Genomic DNA, 18,323 nt, shown 5'->3' with positions numbered 1-18,323 from the left:
ATAAATTTGCCATATTTGAAATCATTTCAATAGTTTCATGAGTGAATGTCTATTTCTAAAATGATACAAATCAAGTTTTTAATGTCCCGTGTCTACAGCAATACCCTATCATAATAACAGATTCATTCTAGTACAGGAGAGACTTTTCAATAATTAAAAAGCAGAGGTGTATATATCGGTATCGGCATCCGGCCAAAATGAGCTTGTAAATATCGGCATATCGGATATCGGCTAGAATTCAATATCGTGCATCCCTAATTCATACCCATAGTGACAGCCTGTTCCAGCACCTAACACCTAACATCCATTACAATTCAATTCCAACTCCATCATTCTAATTGCAGTGGCTGGTCAGTGGTCATTTGTTGATGCTGTAAAACGAGTCTGAATGTCAGGATCACAGTCATTTAATTGCCTAAAAGCCTGATGTTGAGTGTGTGTGTGTGTGTGTGTGTGTGTGTGTGTGTGTGTTTGTGTGTGTGTGTGGAGGGAGGGAAAGGGAGGGGGTCCCAGTGGTAGCTGCACATTAAAAAATAAGGCAAGGTCACAGATTCTAATGAAGGACTAGCCAACACCTCAGTCCAGGCCTTAATGTCTGCTGGGAGGAAGGCAAAGGCAGATTAACAGCTGGAGGAAGATAATGAGTGTTACACCAGTGCTGCACTTCCTGTCACAAGGCAAAAAAAAAAAGAACCCTTATGCATTCCTTTTCCCCTGTTCTCTGTTCTTCCTTGCCATCTCAGTCCATCTCATTGGGTAATAGACCAGGGGATTGAGTGAGAACAAACCTACAACTGGGATGCACTGATTGTGTGATTGTTTGAGTGGTACTGTATCAAGCAGTCTGTTTTGGGTGAGGCGTCTGTAGTGGGAATACGGGGAGGGTGAGAGGAGGGCAAGGGTGGGATCAAGGGTGCCCACCCCAGCTTGTCTGCCCACGGCCGCTCACCCCAGGCTAATTCCATCTGCTGGACATGCCAGCCAAGGGGATTGTTTCGGAGCGGTACCTGTCAATCTTACAGTGCTTCAGAAAACAGCCTTCAAGCCCACTACTATGCCATCACAGCCTCCCACCCAGCCACATTTGTATGCCATTCAGAGGTAAAGCATGGTGGGATGCTGGGAGTTGTAGGCCTTCCATAAGTGATGAATAAAGGAATTTTAAAGCTGTGTTAACAGCTCTTGCTAACTTTCACTTGTCCACCATAAGCCTGAACCCACTGCGTACATGACAAAACAAAGCTTATTTCTCTGACTGGTTTCCTGGCTGGTTAACTATTCTCAGCTGCTAAAAACATAGCAAAGAGAGGAAATAAGACCAGAGATACACATTTTTTCAGAATTTGAAGACTGTTTGAGTCATACTTGTACTATTTTTGTCACATAGAGTAGGACATTTAATGAATGCTACGGTGACAATGGTATAATGTGCATTAGTCTTGTTTAGTATGACATACATTAAGAAATCATTTATTATGGCTACAGGGAATTTAGTATGTTTTTAGTACAATGCTTGGTTGGGATGATAAAAAAAATATAATTATATCTGCCAATGACTAAAAACGAATAACTAAACTAAAACTAATGCTTATATCCCTAGGCAAAGAACACAAATCAGACATAAAAAGGCACAGTTGATCCATTTGACAGACTATGTTTTTGTTTGGTATGGGACTTCAGAGAGAGAAGGACAGAAGGAAGAGAGAGGGAGGTCGAGACCTGTGTGAGAGCAGGGCCATGTGATGATTCTACTCAGGCGATGAAAGCGGCACCTAAAAGCTTGACACCAAAGCCTAGAGAGGAAACACCTGCTCAGAAACACCAGCAGCTCCATTTTAAACACAACTGCAAGCACAAAGCTACAGTATATTCACTCACTGTACAAATGCACACAAGATCAGACCCAAACACATAAACAATTGTATCTATTAACAATAACACTAACAACAATAACAGAGAGAACCTATGCAACACAACACATAAAGGGTGACCAAACGACATCAACACATTCATAAAAAGTCAGAAAAAAAACACAAGCGAGAGACATTGATAACATCCCCACCACAAAACCACTAGCCTTGCACACACGCAGGCTCCATAGTGAGAGCCTAAAGCAGAAGAGAGCAGAAGAGAGCCCACGACCTGAGACTGAGGACACACCTGCACAAGGCCCCAGTATTTATAGGCCCCAATCTTGCCAGCAAATATTTGAACCAAAAGCACAAAGGAGGGGGGAAAACAAGCCAGGCTGAGTTCTCCAAAAGTATTTATCCTTAAGGGGAATATTAATTAAGTTTTGCATCCATACAAAACTGTTCTTGTCCTAGGGGATTTCCTTCACACACAAACACGCGCACACTCTTTTAACACACTTTTCTGTAACACTCACTCGCAGACAGAAACCCCCCCACACCCACACACACACACACACACCATCGTCTGAAGAGCTTCTCACTGCCAGGGAATGGGTTTCTGACACAGTGAGTTGAGAAGCGGAGCCCCCTCACATCACGCCCACCCCCTGCCCTCGGCCAACACCCCCCAAATTTCAAATGCCCCCTTTGGATTAAGACAGAAAGTTGGCAGAGGTGCGAGCGAGCGAGTGAGCGAGCGGCACAGCAATAAATGCGTCGTTACTCCTAACGACTCTTCAAAGCACTCTTTATTAAAAGAAGCAGCCCTGGAGACGGGCCAGCAGGCTCAGGTCTGAGAGGCCTCTGTCTGGAGGGGGGTGAGGACACACACACACAAATGTAGACACAATCAAACACAAAAGCTTACGCACAAGAGAGGCCCACAAATACAGACACCAGATCACACACACACAGAAACACAAGACATTTTTATATATAAAACATTTTTTTTTAAATAGGAATAGGCAAAGATGAAATCTATACAAAACAATGGACAAGGACGCAGACACCAAATTCCCAAAACACAAACACACAAAATATACAAACACACAACCACAGCGGTAAATACACACACACACACACACACACTCGCACACTATGGCAGTGTGTGAAAGATACAGAGGAGGAGAGGCCGAGAGCCTGCGCTTTTCACCCCCCCCCCCCCCCCCCCCTCTCTCAAACACACACTCCTCCTGGAATAATGTGGGTTTCCAAAAAAAGAAGTGAATGTAAAAAAAATAATAATAATAAAATAGTGCCCCGTGAATATGGGAATCTTTCTTTCCTTCCTCTGCTATTAATTACTCTCATCTATCTCCTTCCTTGTGGAAGACGCTGGGTGCACAACAAAGAGGACTCGCTGGCAAACTGCAGAGAGGGCACAGCCACACTGGCAATGCCCAGGGGGCACCTCACTCTCCTGCCAACATTTCACATGCAACCACCCCCCCCCCCCCCCCAAAAAAAACCGGTATGCCCGAACCCTGGCATAGACAGGCTGTGTCTCAGGGACCATAAACTTCCTTTTGTTCCCTCAGAAGTGCATTCGGAGCAGTGCAGCTCCAAACACATACTATTCATGTTTCATGTTCTCTACATTTCCTACACTAAAGTAAACAAATTAAAGAAAACATAAATAATGAAAAAATGTCTTTACACACATTTCTGTGGCATTTGATGCAACAAAATGCATATACAAAACAAAAAATGTAAATGAAATGCTGACAGTAAACCGTAAAGCGGGATGTTATATATGGAACTAGCATGTGGGTGAAATATATTTCAAGATATTTCTATATTTTCAGTCATTTGAAATGAAATTTGATATTGTGCACACTGGCGCTGCTGGTGTTTGTGTGCTCCGTCTCACGTCTCTGGTCTGAGCCCAGGCAGCCCACAGCCTGCACATTTGTTGGTGGTTTACTACAGCCGCGTGCGTTCACACACACAATAGAGAAACAAACCACAGGCAGATGCCCCACAGGAGGGGGACCCAGTTTGGATCAGCCTCTCTCTCTCTCTCTCTCTCTCTCCCTCTCTGCCGTAGACTTGCTCCCTCTCTCTGCGACTGGCACAGTTGTGTGCTCCGTGCCAACCATGAGTTTGGGATGACGGCTGCCGCCACTGCCAGTGCAGGGCCCAGACAGTGGTGGGTACGTCCACTCGACAAAAGAGCTTTGGAGATAATCTAGGTGAGGCGCTTTGTTTATCTGCTGTTTTGTTTGTGCCAGTCTCCGCTGGCTGGCACAGACTTGCCCAGGCTGGTGAGTAATGGGGTGCCCGGGTCAGCCATGCATCCAGCCGCTGCACAACTCCAGCCCGAAGCGAGCGCCATTCTAGGAAAGCACGGATAAGACAACGGGCATCCAAGTCCATGCAGCCACAATGGAAAGAACCACGCTGGAAGGGGACTAGTTTCCAAATGACTAGAACCTACCAATAGATTTCATACTGATCGGGTATTGTAAGTATTTCAGAATGTAATTAAATTACTTGATGGTGAATTAAGAATATTTGACTGTATTGCCCATGCTTCCATTTCATTTTGTAATAGATGAATTATTATTAATTTGAGGCTCTTGTCTCCACAGGTGGAACAAGTAACATTCTCTTCATGCAAAGCCAAAGCCTCTTTCTCTTAACAGGTCTTCTCCACAACAGAAGGAAAGCAATTTTTTTTATTTACTTAGAGAGTGTGTGAATGTGGTATGTATGAGAGAGAGTGTGTGTGTGTGTGTGTGTGTGTGTGTGTGTGTTTGTGTGAGCGCGCACGTGTGTGTGTGTGTGTGTGTGTGTGTGTGTGTGTGTGTGTGTGTGCGCGTGTGTGTGTGTGTACATGTGTGTGTGTGTGTGTGTGTGCGCGCGCGCATGTGTGTGTGTGTGTGTGTGTAAACTCTGCTGGAAGTAACAAGGGACACTTTTTTGTAATGTATCTGTTATGTGACTAAATTGAAAAGAAAGATATGAGAACCTGCTTGTTAGCTGATACAAGATGGCACTTTAACAATGTAATTTAATATGGACAGGAAAAAAATCTCTCAGCAAGGAATCAACATGAAAAACAAGACCAGCAGTCATTAAAAATATATACACTTGTGGAACGAGGTTTGAAAATATTCTACAGAAATTTGAAAATGGAATTGGAGTCCCGTGATTAAAACCCTGGCATGCTTGCTGAGACTCCACCGGCCCCTCTACCACCACATCACACTTCAGACAAACTTCTGACAAGTATGCAGACCTACGCACAAACACACACAAAACCATACACACAGCACACCACTTTCAAGGATTATGCGGGTAAATTGAAGAGGTTATAAAACAAAGCACTTGTCTGTAATCTTTTGTTTCCGTGGATTAACCTCCTCTTTTTCTGCAGTCCTCCCTGCGCTAAGTCCCGTTTTACCTCCCAGTGGGGAGCAAGAGGGGGTTTTGTCAATTTCATTTGTTTCATTTTTTCCCCTCTCTCAGCAGTTCTCCATCATGGCTCAGATCAAAACAAGCCATCCTGAATCAGGAGAACCCATTTTTGGGTTCTTTGAGAGTCGAAAGATAAATCTATTTACTATATGGTGTATAATCAAACAGGAAATATGCATTTTCACATGCATTCTCAATGGACAAAGGCATTCACGTGACAAAAATGAATGAAAAACAATCCAAATCCAGACAGACTTTTGAGAGAAAGAGAAGAGCGAGTGAGCGAGAGAGAGGGAGAAAGAAGGAGAAACAAATGGAGCAAACGTAAAGGAGAAAATGACAGAGAAGGTGTCAGAGGGCTCCTGTTTGGGGTGTTGGTCCATTCTGTGTGATGATGAAAACTAGCAGGTGGTATATTTAGCCCTGGGTGTGATTGTGTGAGACCTGCGGGAGGCCCCTGGTGAGCTGGCTTGGCGGGGCTCAAGTGGAAGTTGGGGGCTTTTGGATTCCTCCTTGGGCAGACTGGGCACTGAGGGTGAGCCAAGGGACCATGGAGCCCTCTCAGATCCCCCCAAAGGCTCACAATACACACCCGCGCGCGCGCGCACACACACGCACACGCACACACACACACACACACACACACACACACAGACACACACGGACACACACGGACACACACACATACGGACACACACACACACATACGGACACATACGGCCACACACACACAGACACTTGCAAATATGCTACCGTAATTTCCGGACTATTGAGCGCACCTGAATATAAGCCTCACCCACTGAATTTTTTAAATATAATTATTTTTAACATAAATAAGCCGCACATGTCTATAAGCCGCAGGTGCAGCCAGTTACGATAAGTGCACTGTTGCTTTAAGAGAGCACAGTTGCAAGAGTCAATCAGAAGCTAGAACGTTAGATTGAAGACAGTGAGATAGAAGAAAGACGCTAAGTTTGAAACCAATGAGCTAAAGAACTTGAAAAGACTGGATTTGTATTGTTGTAAACTGTTTTGAGTTGTGTTCTGTCTACGCCGGTAGACTGTGGTTATTTTGACATTAGTTAAGTTATTGAGATACTGAGAAATCGCGTGGAGCTAAGCATCCATGCGGCTGCATCCATGCTAGCATCCTAGCTCCACAAAGCCACCGTAAACACAAAGCCACCGTATACAGTCACAGGTATCATAATCCATAAATTAGCCGCGTCGTTGTTTAAGCCGCGAGGTTCAAAGCGTGGGAAAAAAGTAGCGGTTTATAGTCCGGAAATTACGGTATATGCTATTTGTGGTTTACAGATGTTACAATTTACCAGGTGTTGTTTTTTCTTTAGCTTAATTAAGCTCTCTCATGGCAAAAAAATTCAGTCCTTATGGGTATTTCAGATTTTTTTTTATGTATTAATTCTAAAAAAAAAAAATTCACACTATTGGCATTGTGCTCTCATTTCTTTCAGTGCCATAGGGTTATTGATAGTGCACAACGCCTCTCCCACACGAGCATCAGATACACACACACACACACACACACACACACACACACACACGGACGCTCTCCCACAGGAACATCAGATACACACACACACACACACACGGACGCTCTCCCACACGAGCATCAGATACACACACACACACACACACACACACACACACACGGACGGACGCTCTCCCACAGGAACATCAGATACACACACACACACACACGAACGCTCTCCCACACGAGCATCAGACACACACACACACACACACACACACACACACACGGACGCTCTCCCACAGGAACATCAGATACACACACACACACACACGAACGCTCTCCCACACGAGCATCAGACACACACACACACACACACACACACACACACACGGACGCTCTCCCACAGGAACATCAGATACACACACACACACACACACACACGGACGCTCTTCCTTCCCTGGAGAACAGATGGAGGGTCCACTATTGGCGTTGTTCTTTGAGAGCGCTCCTAACTCTCAAAGAGACAGGTCGCACTGTCTCTCTTTCTCCCTCACACACACACACACACAGCCCTTCACAAGCACACAGACTCCTCTCTGTACATGCGTGCTGACTAAACGCCGCTGTTTGCCGGAGTGAGGCACTGACTTGTGTGGCATGTCCAGCAGCACTTCTGTGCACACTACATAACAGTGCTACATGCCTGGGCAATACCAACGCTCTAGTCATTAGTCACCCTACCACTTCTGATTTCTGTATTTAGCCATTTATTCATCTTAGCATATCATATCAGCACACCTTCTAATCTATCGTCATATTTATTTATTTATTCACGCCTTTGGTTCACTGACCACCATTTTTAGAACGATCTGCAACCTTTATTCATCCAAGTCCTACAAAATATCATTGTCAAAATGTTATTTTTATTTGGATATTCTGACACCTCTGCTCATTCACTGGTTCAGTTTTTGTTTGTTTTGTCCATTTAGATAGTTCGAAATCTAAGCAGATTATTGTCATTATTATTCCAAGCGAGGTTCGTGCGGACAAGTGAGGGTTAAGCAGCCCCACCCCCAAACCCCCCTTTCCTAAATCCCACCATCATGCCAGCGCCTCATTTGCATTTGGTGCTTTTAGTTTGGGTTTTTTTTTCGAAAAAGTTGGCAGCTCTCCCCGTTTTCCATAATGCTAGCATTTGGGAATTGTGTGCGGAATGAAGCCGATCCAATCTCCTGACTGCGACATGAATTTTCATTAATTACAACCTTGTCAGCAAAAGCATTATCGAAGCTGAATATGAAAATGCTAATGAGCTCTCATTTACATATTTTTCTTTGTTGGAATGTCATTAATTATTACATTTTATGATGATGAATGCAGCTGTCGATGCTCTGAGATGCGCAATTAGCCATCAGAATGCGTGGATCCGATCAGCATTTACAAAATGGAGTCGGACGGAAAAAACAAACTTCCCTCTTTCACATGCACACACTTTCACTCTCACACACACGCATACACTTCAGATAAAGAACCGGCCCCGGTGTCACACTTTCAGAGGCTTCGTCCGTGAACTTCCCGCCCTGGTGTCCGTGATGGTAGAGTGGTTTGGGGGGGGGGGTGTCTGTGACTTAACCCCACAACACCAGAGGGACCACACCACCATCACCCCCTGCACACAACTGTCCCCTCCCCAAAAAAATGGTTATTCAAGCTTAATTAATGCCACGCTTAATTATAACACCATGATGTCAGCGGCTTTAATTACGGATTGGCTCTGTTACAGAAAACTCCTCGCTGCAATAAAAGTCATTATGCAGATTTGTGCCAAACACTTCACCAGGATTTTTATTCCTCATTAAAAAGCGCGCTAGCGTACCAGAGCACCACTGAGAGGAAGGTCTCTTTCTCTCCCAAACACACATGCAAGTACACACACACACACACACACACACACACACACCTTCCTCAGAAGATGAACTGGGACCATAGCAGCACAGCTACTGACTTAAGGCTTCATGATACTTTTCTCCCTCCCCCCCTTCCTCTTTTACCCACCCCTTTTCATTCTTTCTCTCTTTTTTTGAAGGGAAAAATGACAAAATACAGTTCATCTCCTCTCAGCCGCTGGGAACAGTGTTTATGCGTAAAAAAGAAAAACAACACACAGCAGATGGGGCCATTACACATGACCAAACCAATCAATCACAGCTGAAGGGCCCAGGTGCAGCGCAGCCGCGCAACAACGCACCATTTCACAGTCTGTCACACACATACACATGGTCGTACATGAATGACCCAGCCCTGATCCCATGAGCCCTCATCTGGAGCTCTGCTCCGCTCTCGGCTGCCTGCACACGGCCTGCCTGACGTCTTCATCAGAGCCCCGGCCCGCCCGCCGGACCCATCCCTCGCTCTCTCTCTCTCTCTCTCTCTCTCTAGCTACCACTCACTCTCTCTTTTATCCCCCACCCCCATCCCTCAAACTCTTGCTCTCCTTCTCTCTCTGTAACACTCTCTTTCACCGTCTCACACTCAGACGTTCTCACTGTCTGTTCATCTCGTACTCCTCCCTCTTCCTCTTCTCATTATCCCTCCTGCTATTTCTTCATCCTCCTCTCCCTCACTCATCTGCCTCTCTGCTCATGCGCTCTTCCTCAAAAGACCATTCACCATGTTTTGTAGAATGCCTATTAGTTTGACCTTACAACCTTGATTACAACTCAAATCAATTAAAAAATTATGGAACAAGAAAAAGATAAAAAATTGATTGTATTAAAAAAATATCATCCTACCAAAGTCCCTGATACAAAGCAATATATGGATGAATAAAGCAATCAAATAAGTAAATACATTAATTAAATAAATAAATGCTACATTGAAAAATGGATGGGATATATGTGAGTGTGGAGGGAGACAGAAGACATGCTGATGGTGAGTGAGTGAGTGAGTGAGGGAGGGAGTGAGGGAGGGAGGGAGGGAGGGGGTCAGAGGAGGGGGTGTGTGAGGGAGTTCGTTGTCAGGCATGGCCCAGTTTGGCTGCCCAGAGTGGGCTAGGGATGAGAGGCGTGCCCTCGGGCTCTCCACCAATCAGCCGCACTCTCACAGGAATGGGATGCCTACAGAATACCAATCTCTCCTGGCACATGCCAGCTGCCAGCCCTCCCCAATGGCACGTCATGCCAACACCGCGAACTGCAGCACACAATGGGCTAATTATTTTTGTTTAACAACGCACAATACTGGCAATACACCTGCAATTAAAAATAAGAATAATAATCAAAGTAATTGTGTCCGCGCAGAAATGGAAGTCCAGTGACACTCAAGGGAGATTGGTTTTTTTTTGAAAATCTTAAATGGTATAAATACTACAGTTCCTAACAGCAGTGTACAACAGGATAATGCCAGAGTTAATTTAAGATTTTTGTTTTTACTTTTGTCAGTCTAAAAGAGCTTTTTTTTTTTTTTTTTTTTTTTTTTGCGGCCCTTGCACAATTCTGCTCAAGTGTTATTGAATTTAGTTATTGAAGAGGGTGAAGACCAGAGAAAGAAAAAGCAAAAGAGAGAGAGAGAGAGAGAGAGAGAGAGAGGGATGGGGCTGGGGGCTGGGAGTGACAGTTGTGTCCCATCCTTAACCTCCTCTCCCCTCCTTCTACTTGTTTATTCTGCACACCCCCAGTGGAGGTCTGGGGCACGACCTTGGCACTGCCCCAGCAGAGGCGGGGGGCGGGGGGGGATGGTGCAGGGAGAAGGTGGCGCAGGCTGTGCAGGGGCACTGCAGGATGGACAGCACAGCCCTGTGGCAGGGAGGGAGAGCACGGCCTTGCAGCATGTGTTAATTAGGTTGGAGGAGGTGAGGAAAGGGGCGATGAGGGGGATCCGCAGGCTCCAGACCGACTCCCTCCCAGCTGCCCACACACACACACACACACACACACACACACACACACACACCAACAGGAGCGGTACAGAAGCAAGGCAGATACACAAGACAACACACCAAAGGGAGCCATCAAAGTACAGAAGATTTAGATTTGTGTACAAGGCTGCAGCACAAAGAGCAAAGGTACATGCTTGAAAGGAAAGCTAACATCACTTTGTTAACAGACCTTAGCTCTTAACTGAGGACTTACAATGCAAACAGCTCTCTTAAACTTCCTGCATTCCTTTTAATGTTTTTAATGCTAGTCCTGAATTCCTTTTAAGGTTTTTAATGTTAGTCCTTTAATATGTTTTCTACCAAAAATCTACTTTATTTAGATTATTATTTGTAGTAGTGGTAGTAATCACTGTTCAAGTTCAAGACTGAACTACATGCCTAAACATTATGAAGCCTCAAAAAAATAAGACACATTTTGAGTCTTTAAACTGAACTCAAAATATTTACTGTTTAGGTTTTTCCCATCACTTTCGTCCACAACTTGAAAATAATTTATCAAACTGCCTATTGTGGCTGTCAGCAGATTCACATGACTGACCTTGAGGGGGGGGGGGGAATGTTGTATCAACATAAGATAAAAATGCTTGCTGAATTAACAGGAACAAAGTATCTTTACAGCTTGCTGAAGACAACAAGAATACCATTTTGAAACCTCCCATTTCTTAACTAGGCCTACCAACGAACAAACTTGCTTACAAGTACATAACTCTGGGGCAGTTCATTTGCCATGTGGGTGACAGTAAAGGAACACTTTGTTAGTTTCACTGCACCTGCTTGGCTCAAACCCCCAACCCAGAACAGAGAGCCGCTTAGTCTTCCCTCAAATGTACACACACACACACACACACACACACACCATCAAACACCCATGTTCATGCACACACATCTCCCTCCCAACAGAGTCGTGCGTGTGTAAGCGTGCTCACAAACACACACACACACACACACACACACGCCATCCCCTGACCCGACACTCAAGTCCAACACTACTGCACATTAAAGACAAACCCTACTCTGGGAGAGCTTGTTTGAATAAGATTCTGTTTGATTACAACCACACACGTACACTCACTCACTAAACACGCCATAAATCAACACTTTATCCCAAAGTACTTTCAACTCATTGAATATTACTGTTGGCACTAAGCTGCTCCCTCCCTCCCTCCCTCCCACCCGGGCCTGCGCTGCGCTGCTCTGCACTGTGTGGTGCGGTGCTGCTCCGTAATTGTGAATGTAATGAATGGCTTGTCAGAAGGGCTAATGGCAGCTGTGATGGGGCGGCCGGCTCTGGTGGCTACAGCATGGGGGCTCCGGCTGACACTTAGGCTGGAAGAGGGATGCTCTGACGAGGGACACTCCTGTGGGGACGCCACCAGAAAGAGAGGGGGAGAGAGAGAGGGAGAGAGAGAGAGAGAGAGGGAGAGAGAGAGAGGGAGAGGGAGAGAGAGAGAGAGAGAGAGAGAGGGGAGAGAGAGAGGGAGAGAGAGAGAGAGAGAGAGAGAGGGAGAGGGAGAGAGGGGAGAAAGAATGGGGAGTAACATGGGGAAGGGGAGGGTAGGCACAGAGAGGCGGAGGAAAACAGAGAGAGAGAAAAAGAGAGAGAGAGAGCGATCGAGGAGGAGAAAAGAGGGGTTGTGAGAAGAAGATGTAAGAAAAACAAATGTGAGAGAAGGGTAGGGAGGAAGAACGAGGGAGACAGGAAAAGAGATGACAGAGAGCCATTGGAAATGTCATCCCTGAGCACAGAGCAATGTTGGAGGCAGTGTGCTGAATTAATCTGTGCGAGCTCGGGAGATGACACAAATCCCCTGACTGATTATTTAAAGGATGTCACCATAATCTGCAAAGTTATGTATGTGGGAATCAGCAAAGACACCCTTTACATAATTATACTGTTTGGATGGATTGCCTGGTGGCTTCCTCGTGTTCTCTTCCTCTCTCTCCCTCTCTCTCCCTCTCTCTCTCGCGTTCTCTTTCTCCCCCACTCACTCATTCCCCTCCCCTCTCCCTCTTTTCTCTATCTACCTCTCTCCCTCTCTCTCTCTCTTCAGTCTCTATCTTTCCCTCCCTCCTTCCCACCGCAGCTGCAGACTGAAGTTGTCATAGCAAACTCCCTCTGTCTCGCAGCCTTAATATTATCATTAGCACAGAAGATTGAGGCAGCCAGAACAGAATGAAGATGATGCAAAACCCCCAGACTCTAACAACAAGAGTAGACTCCATCACTTTTTTCCTTCTCTCTCTCTCTCTCTCTGTTCCTCGATGCCTTCCTCGATCTCAGTCTCTGATCGTCTCTTGCCTCTCACGGTCCAAAGCTTTTTCTTTGTCTGCCTCAATCGCAAATCCTCGTTCGTTTTCTTCAAAGCGGTGGACCTGTTGTCCGCTTGTTGCTGTAGCAGTGAGAAGTTTTGGGTGCTGTGAGTGATGTGTGATGAGTCGCCACACTCCCTTCTTGGCTTTGTGAAAGCATCCCTTTCTCTTCTTGAAACAAAGGGAACACCAGATGGAAGGATCACACTCCTTTTTTCCCTCCTTCCGTTGTTTTAGACTTCAAACAGCTTCAGGTATTTGATGGTTGGTTTCACTGCTATTATGGTAGTGAATTGTGAGCATGTGAGTGTGTCTCCTGTCTCTCTCTGTGTCTCTCTCTCTCTCTGTCTTTCTCTCTCTGTGTGTGTGTCTCTCTCTCTCTCTCTCTGTCTCTCTCTGTCTCTCTCTGTCTCTCTCTGTCTCTCTCTGTCTCTCTCTCTCTGTGTGTCTCTCTCTGTGTGTCTCTCTCTGTGTCTCTCTCTCTCTCTGTCTCTCTCTGTCTCTCTCTGTCTCTCTCTCTCTGTGTGTCTCTCTCTGTGTCTCTCTCTCTCTCTCTCTCTCTCAGTGTGTGTCTCTCTCTGTGTCTCTATGTCTATGTCTCCCTCTCTCTCTCTCTCTCTCTCTCTCTCTCTCTCTCTCTCTCTCTCTCTCTCTCTCTCTCTCTCTCTGACTTGGGCATCCACAGGGATGTGTGGCTTTGTGGAGGTAATCTCATTGAAGGGCCATTTCCCTCTAGCTGGCAAAGCAAAGCAAATGTGGACCAGTGGCATATCAACAGGACTGAGTCACATCAGCTCAACCAGACCCCGCCTCCATCCCCACAGCCACCACCGTAACCAGGCAACGACCAGTCCGCCCCACTGTCTGGGGCCTGGCAAGACCATCCGCATTCCCTTGTTAAAGACGGGACAAACAAATTGCCTATTATGAGAATCATGAGGAACTAGCCAAACTAACCTCCATCTCTGAGAGCCCTGGTTCACTCAGCCTCTCCCTCGTACATTCTTCTCCTCCTCCTCCTCCTCCTCCTCCTCCTCCTCCCACAGAGAGGCCAGTTAAAGAACGTTCCCATCACAACACCTTTGTTATCTTGATCTGCACATGCTGCTGGCATTCACACAGCACTGATGTGCTCACCTTATAAGGGGCTGCACACCTCGTCGGACGTTTCCTTAATGGGCCCTGGCTTAACTGAAGCCTGGGAGGGGGAGGGGGAGGGAGTTCTCTGGGGCGCAGGAATGAGTTGATCTGGTCCCATCATCTCCCCCTCTCCTGCTGCCGCAGTGTAGCCTGCCTACCACCCTCACTGCCCAGTGCCATGTATCATTTAAGGCAAGGGCGCAGTGGTCCGGGGGGGGGGAGAAGGGGGCTGAAAATGCCACTCTAAGCTCACATATTACATTTTTCATGGAGCCAGTCGAGCCTAATTAGGCTCCGGCCTTCATGTCAAAGGCAGATTATCTGTGTCAGTGGCCATTTGCTCAGAGCTGCCGCAGGCCGCCAGTGCCACGGGCACAGCGCTTGCTCGCTCATTCAGCGGCATCATGGGTAAATGAGCACCGCTGCACGCATTCATTCCTTTACCGCCTCATTCGGCAGCACACTGGCTCAAATAGCGATGGGGCGGGGCGGAGAGGAGGAAGAAGAGAGAGAAGGGGAGAAAAGGAGGTAAGGCTCAGGAGAGACGAGTACACTGACCTGCCTCTTAGAGTTAGCTGAACACTTCACTTGTGTGGGTCGCACAATAAGTCTGATGACTGTCGACATTCCACATTGAGAGAGGGGAGGAATGTTTAACAGGCTCTAAATAAACTTTACACCATGTCAGATATTATAACGTCCAATGATGTACTTGTTCTACAACACGTAACGAGCAAGAGCAACTCCCAGGATTTCTAGCACAAAATCATCACTCTTGCACACATCCTTGTGTTGTCTAAGAGTACCACATTATGACAAGTAGCTGTGACAGTGCTTACTTGTTCATGTGCATAGATCCAGAGCACAACAGTAACCAGTATTGGCCATGAATGATGCCCCATAACCATCACATCTCACTCAGTCCCACAATCACAGATTCAGTGCAAAGACAGGGAGTTGGAGTCGAGCCTTACCTGCTAGTCTGGAGTTGACGTAGGGAGGAGAGATGCTCTCGTGTGATCCATGTTCCCTGTTGGCCATGTGAGCATACTGGGAACCATCAACATAACTCTGCAAGAATCACACATCACAAGTTTCAGCATCATTGCCAAAATGACTAGAATGCTAAAGGTATGCAAGGTCATTTGAACAAAAATCTGAAGTCTATGGAATGCAATAGAACATCTCAGTCTGCTTGGTTTAGAACCTCATCCTCTTTGTTCTTAGTTCCTAAAGGTGAGTGAGTGCACAGCCATCAGCCATCTCCCCTTAGAGGTACCCCCCCCCCACCCCCAGTCTCTCCAGCCTGAGCCATCTCCCCTTAGAGGTACCCCCCCCCACCCCCAGTCTCTCCAGCCTGAGCCATCTCCCCTTAGAGGTACCCCCCCCCGTCTCTCCAGCCTGAGCCATCTCCCCTTAGAGGTACCCCCCCCAGTCTCTCCAGCCCGAGCCATCTTCCTGCAGAGACAGGCACCTTAAGGGCTCACTTTCGGTGACAGGCCGCTGAGAGGTGATAGCCCTGCCTTCCTCTCATAATGACCCTGAGCCTGGCCCTCTTACACTTCCTGATAGGGGAGCAGCTAGTGCTTTTCCCTGCCTGCCTGCCTGCCTGTCGCAGCTATCCAGACTGAATTAACTTCTCCAGCCTCAAACTAATGCTTTGAGAGGGGCTGGATTACTTGGGGGGGCTTTAACATGCTTTTAACACATGCATCTATGAAAGACCCAATCAGATATGGCACTTTAACGCTTTTGAATGTGCTTAAAACCCCTCTGCCATCTACGCAAAAGCCTGCAATAAATCCTGCCCTAAGAGGGGAGATAGTGGTAACTATGACGTGTCAGAGGGGACATCATTATATCTTCTATGGAGTAGCCAGAGGAATGCACATCAGCTTTTGGTACGGCACTATATGTGAACTGTGCTTTTACTGTCTGTCAATGACTCCCGGAGCAGGAGAACGTGTCCTTAGTGCAACTCGAACCACCTGACGGCGCTTTACACAGAGAGAGAGGAGCCACGCTTTTTTATTGAAACCTCGGCTGACCCTCACAAACATCCCCCTTTCACAGACATAACATGCAGAGAAAATGAGAGTTAAGCCCAAAAGTTAAGAGGCTTTCAGAGTGGGGGCTGAAGCATGACACAATAGCGGCAACTTTCAAAAGGGATTTCTCTCTCTCTCTCTCTCTCTCTCTCTTTCTCTTCCTCTTCCTCTTCCCCACTCTAGCGTGATTTCCCAGGGTGCTCACCTTTGAGGCACGACTTCCGTTTCCCCACGATCCCGAGCTGGCCCTCTCCTCAAGATCTACAAGAGGAAGAAGGAAAAAAGATGCTTAACCCACTGATATCCATAACATCAAAAACATTAACAGACAACATAAATTAGATAAAGACAGAGTAAACCCCAGAGTTACCCCACCCCTTCAACAGCAAAAGGCATTCTCATCTTCTCCATCTATCTGACTACATTAGAGTGTGTTTGCTTAAGTCGGTGCCATAATCAATAATGCCTTGTAATTACGCGTAATGTTTTATGTAAAGCAAACTACACTTTCATGAGCTTATACGACTAATCCGTCTACGTCTATCGTGCATTAGACGGATGCAAGGTAAAATCAACTCGCACGCACACACAAGCAGACACATAAACACAATGGAGCATTGTAATCATCATAATTAATGTAAGCTATTGGTTTTTGCTTTGTGCATCTGCGGCCTATTCATCCGACAACGCCAGCCTTTTTATGAGATCAATTTGATCTCCCCTCCGGTGTGTTCCAAAGCCCTGCCCGTCCCGCTCCACAGTCTCCCCACCACTCTTCACCGGAGCATCCACACCCAGGCCACCCAGGCCCCCCATCCACACCCAGGCCACCCATCCACACCCCCCATCCACACCCATCCACACCCAGGCCCCCATCCACACCCAGGCCACCCAGGCCCCCCATCCACACCCAGGCCACCCATCCACACCCAGGCCCCCCATCCACACCCAGGCCCCCCATCCACATCCATCCACACCCAGGCCCCCCATCCACACCCATCCACACCCAGGCCATCCATCCACACCCAGGCCCCCCATCCACACCCAGGCCCCCCATCCACACCCATCCACACCCAGGCCATCCATCCACACCCAGGCCATCCATCCACACCCAGGCCACCCAATCACACCCAGGCCCCCCATCCACACCCATCCACACCCAGGCCATCCATCCACACCCAGGCCACCCATCCACACCCAGGCCACCCATCCACACCCAGGCCATCCATCCACACCCAGGCCCCCCATCCACACCCAGGCCCCCCATCCACACCCATCCACACCCAGGCCATCCATCCACACCCAGGCCATCCATCCACACCCAGGCCACCCAATCACACCCAGGCCACCCAATCACACCCAGGCCTCCATGAACACTCTTCTTGAATTCCTTTGTTTCACACTCTCTGAAGTCTCACTTCAAACAGGTCTCTCTCTCATTGTGCCTGGATGGAAAAGACGACGGCCATTCACTGATGAAGCTATTCACGTCTGGCTGTCTCATGTGGGCACAGAGATACCATTCAATGGCGCAGAAACCGGTTCTAGCGGCGGCGTGGGGGGAAGCGATCAGAACACGGGAAGAATGAGCAACCGTGCAGAGGCATGCACTGCAAACACTGTGGATGAGGTTACTGAAAAGGGCTGTTTGCTTTATCAGCAACACGACATTTGTTACAAGATCTTGCATTCATGTGTCTGCTTCTCATGAGTGGTAATCTCCACTATCTGCAGGTGTTTCAACCAGAGCTACACATCCCCCCACAACACAGGGTGAGCTCTAACGGGTGAGTGACAGAGAGAGAGAGAGAGAGAGATGGAGGATGAGAGACGGAGGATGAGAGACGGGGGGTGAGGGAGTCCTGAAGCACAGCAAAACTCTTCCTGTTTTGGGAATGATTCAAAGCACTCACGCAGTTGAGTAAACTTGACGGAAGGCCACTGTGCGTGTGCCAAACCCAGGCGGGGAGAGGGAGGGGAGAGAGGGGAGATGTGAGTGGGGCAGGCTCCCAGATGAATGTGCTGTGTAGTGCATTTCATACGCGCACGCCACTAACATC

The 18,323-nt window shown here is 47.3% G+C and overlaps 1 protein-coding gene across 11 annotated transcripts in view; it reads right to left on the bottom strand.

Annotated features, from left to right (window-relative positions):
• Positions 1–18,323, bottom strand: part of LOC105902430 (transcription factor 4) — a 153,127-nt gene that overhangs the window by 101,102 nt on the left and 33,702 nt on the right. For all 11 annotated transcript variants that reach the window (XM_012830014.3, XM_031578428.2, XM_031578425.2 and 8 more), the window contains 2 exons: positions 16,469–16,524; positions 15,190–15,286 (listed from right to left, as the gene is read on the bottom strand). In XM_012830014.3, coding sequence (XP_012685468.1) covers positions 15,190–15,286; positions 16,469–16,524 — 153 coding nt within the window. The remainder of the gene's footprint in view (positions 1–15,189; positions 15,287–16,468; positions 16,525–18,323) is intronic.

Source organism: Clupea harengus, chromosome 12, assembly GCF_900700415.2.
Source record: "Clupea harengus chromosome 12, Ch_v2.0.2, whole genome shotgun sequence".
Lineage (NCBI taxonomy): Eukaryota > Metazoa > Chordata > Actinopteri > Clupeiformes > Clupeidae > Clupea > Clupea harengus.
Note: the sequence above shows the minus strand (reverse complement) of the source record. Positions and strands in the feature narration are given on the sequence as shown.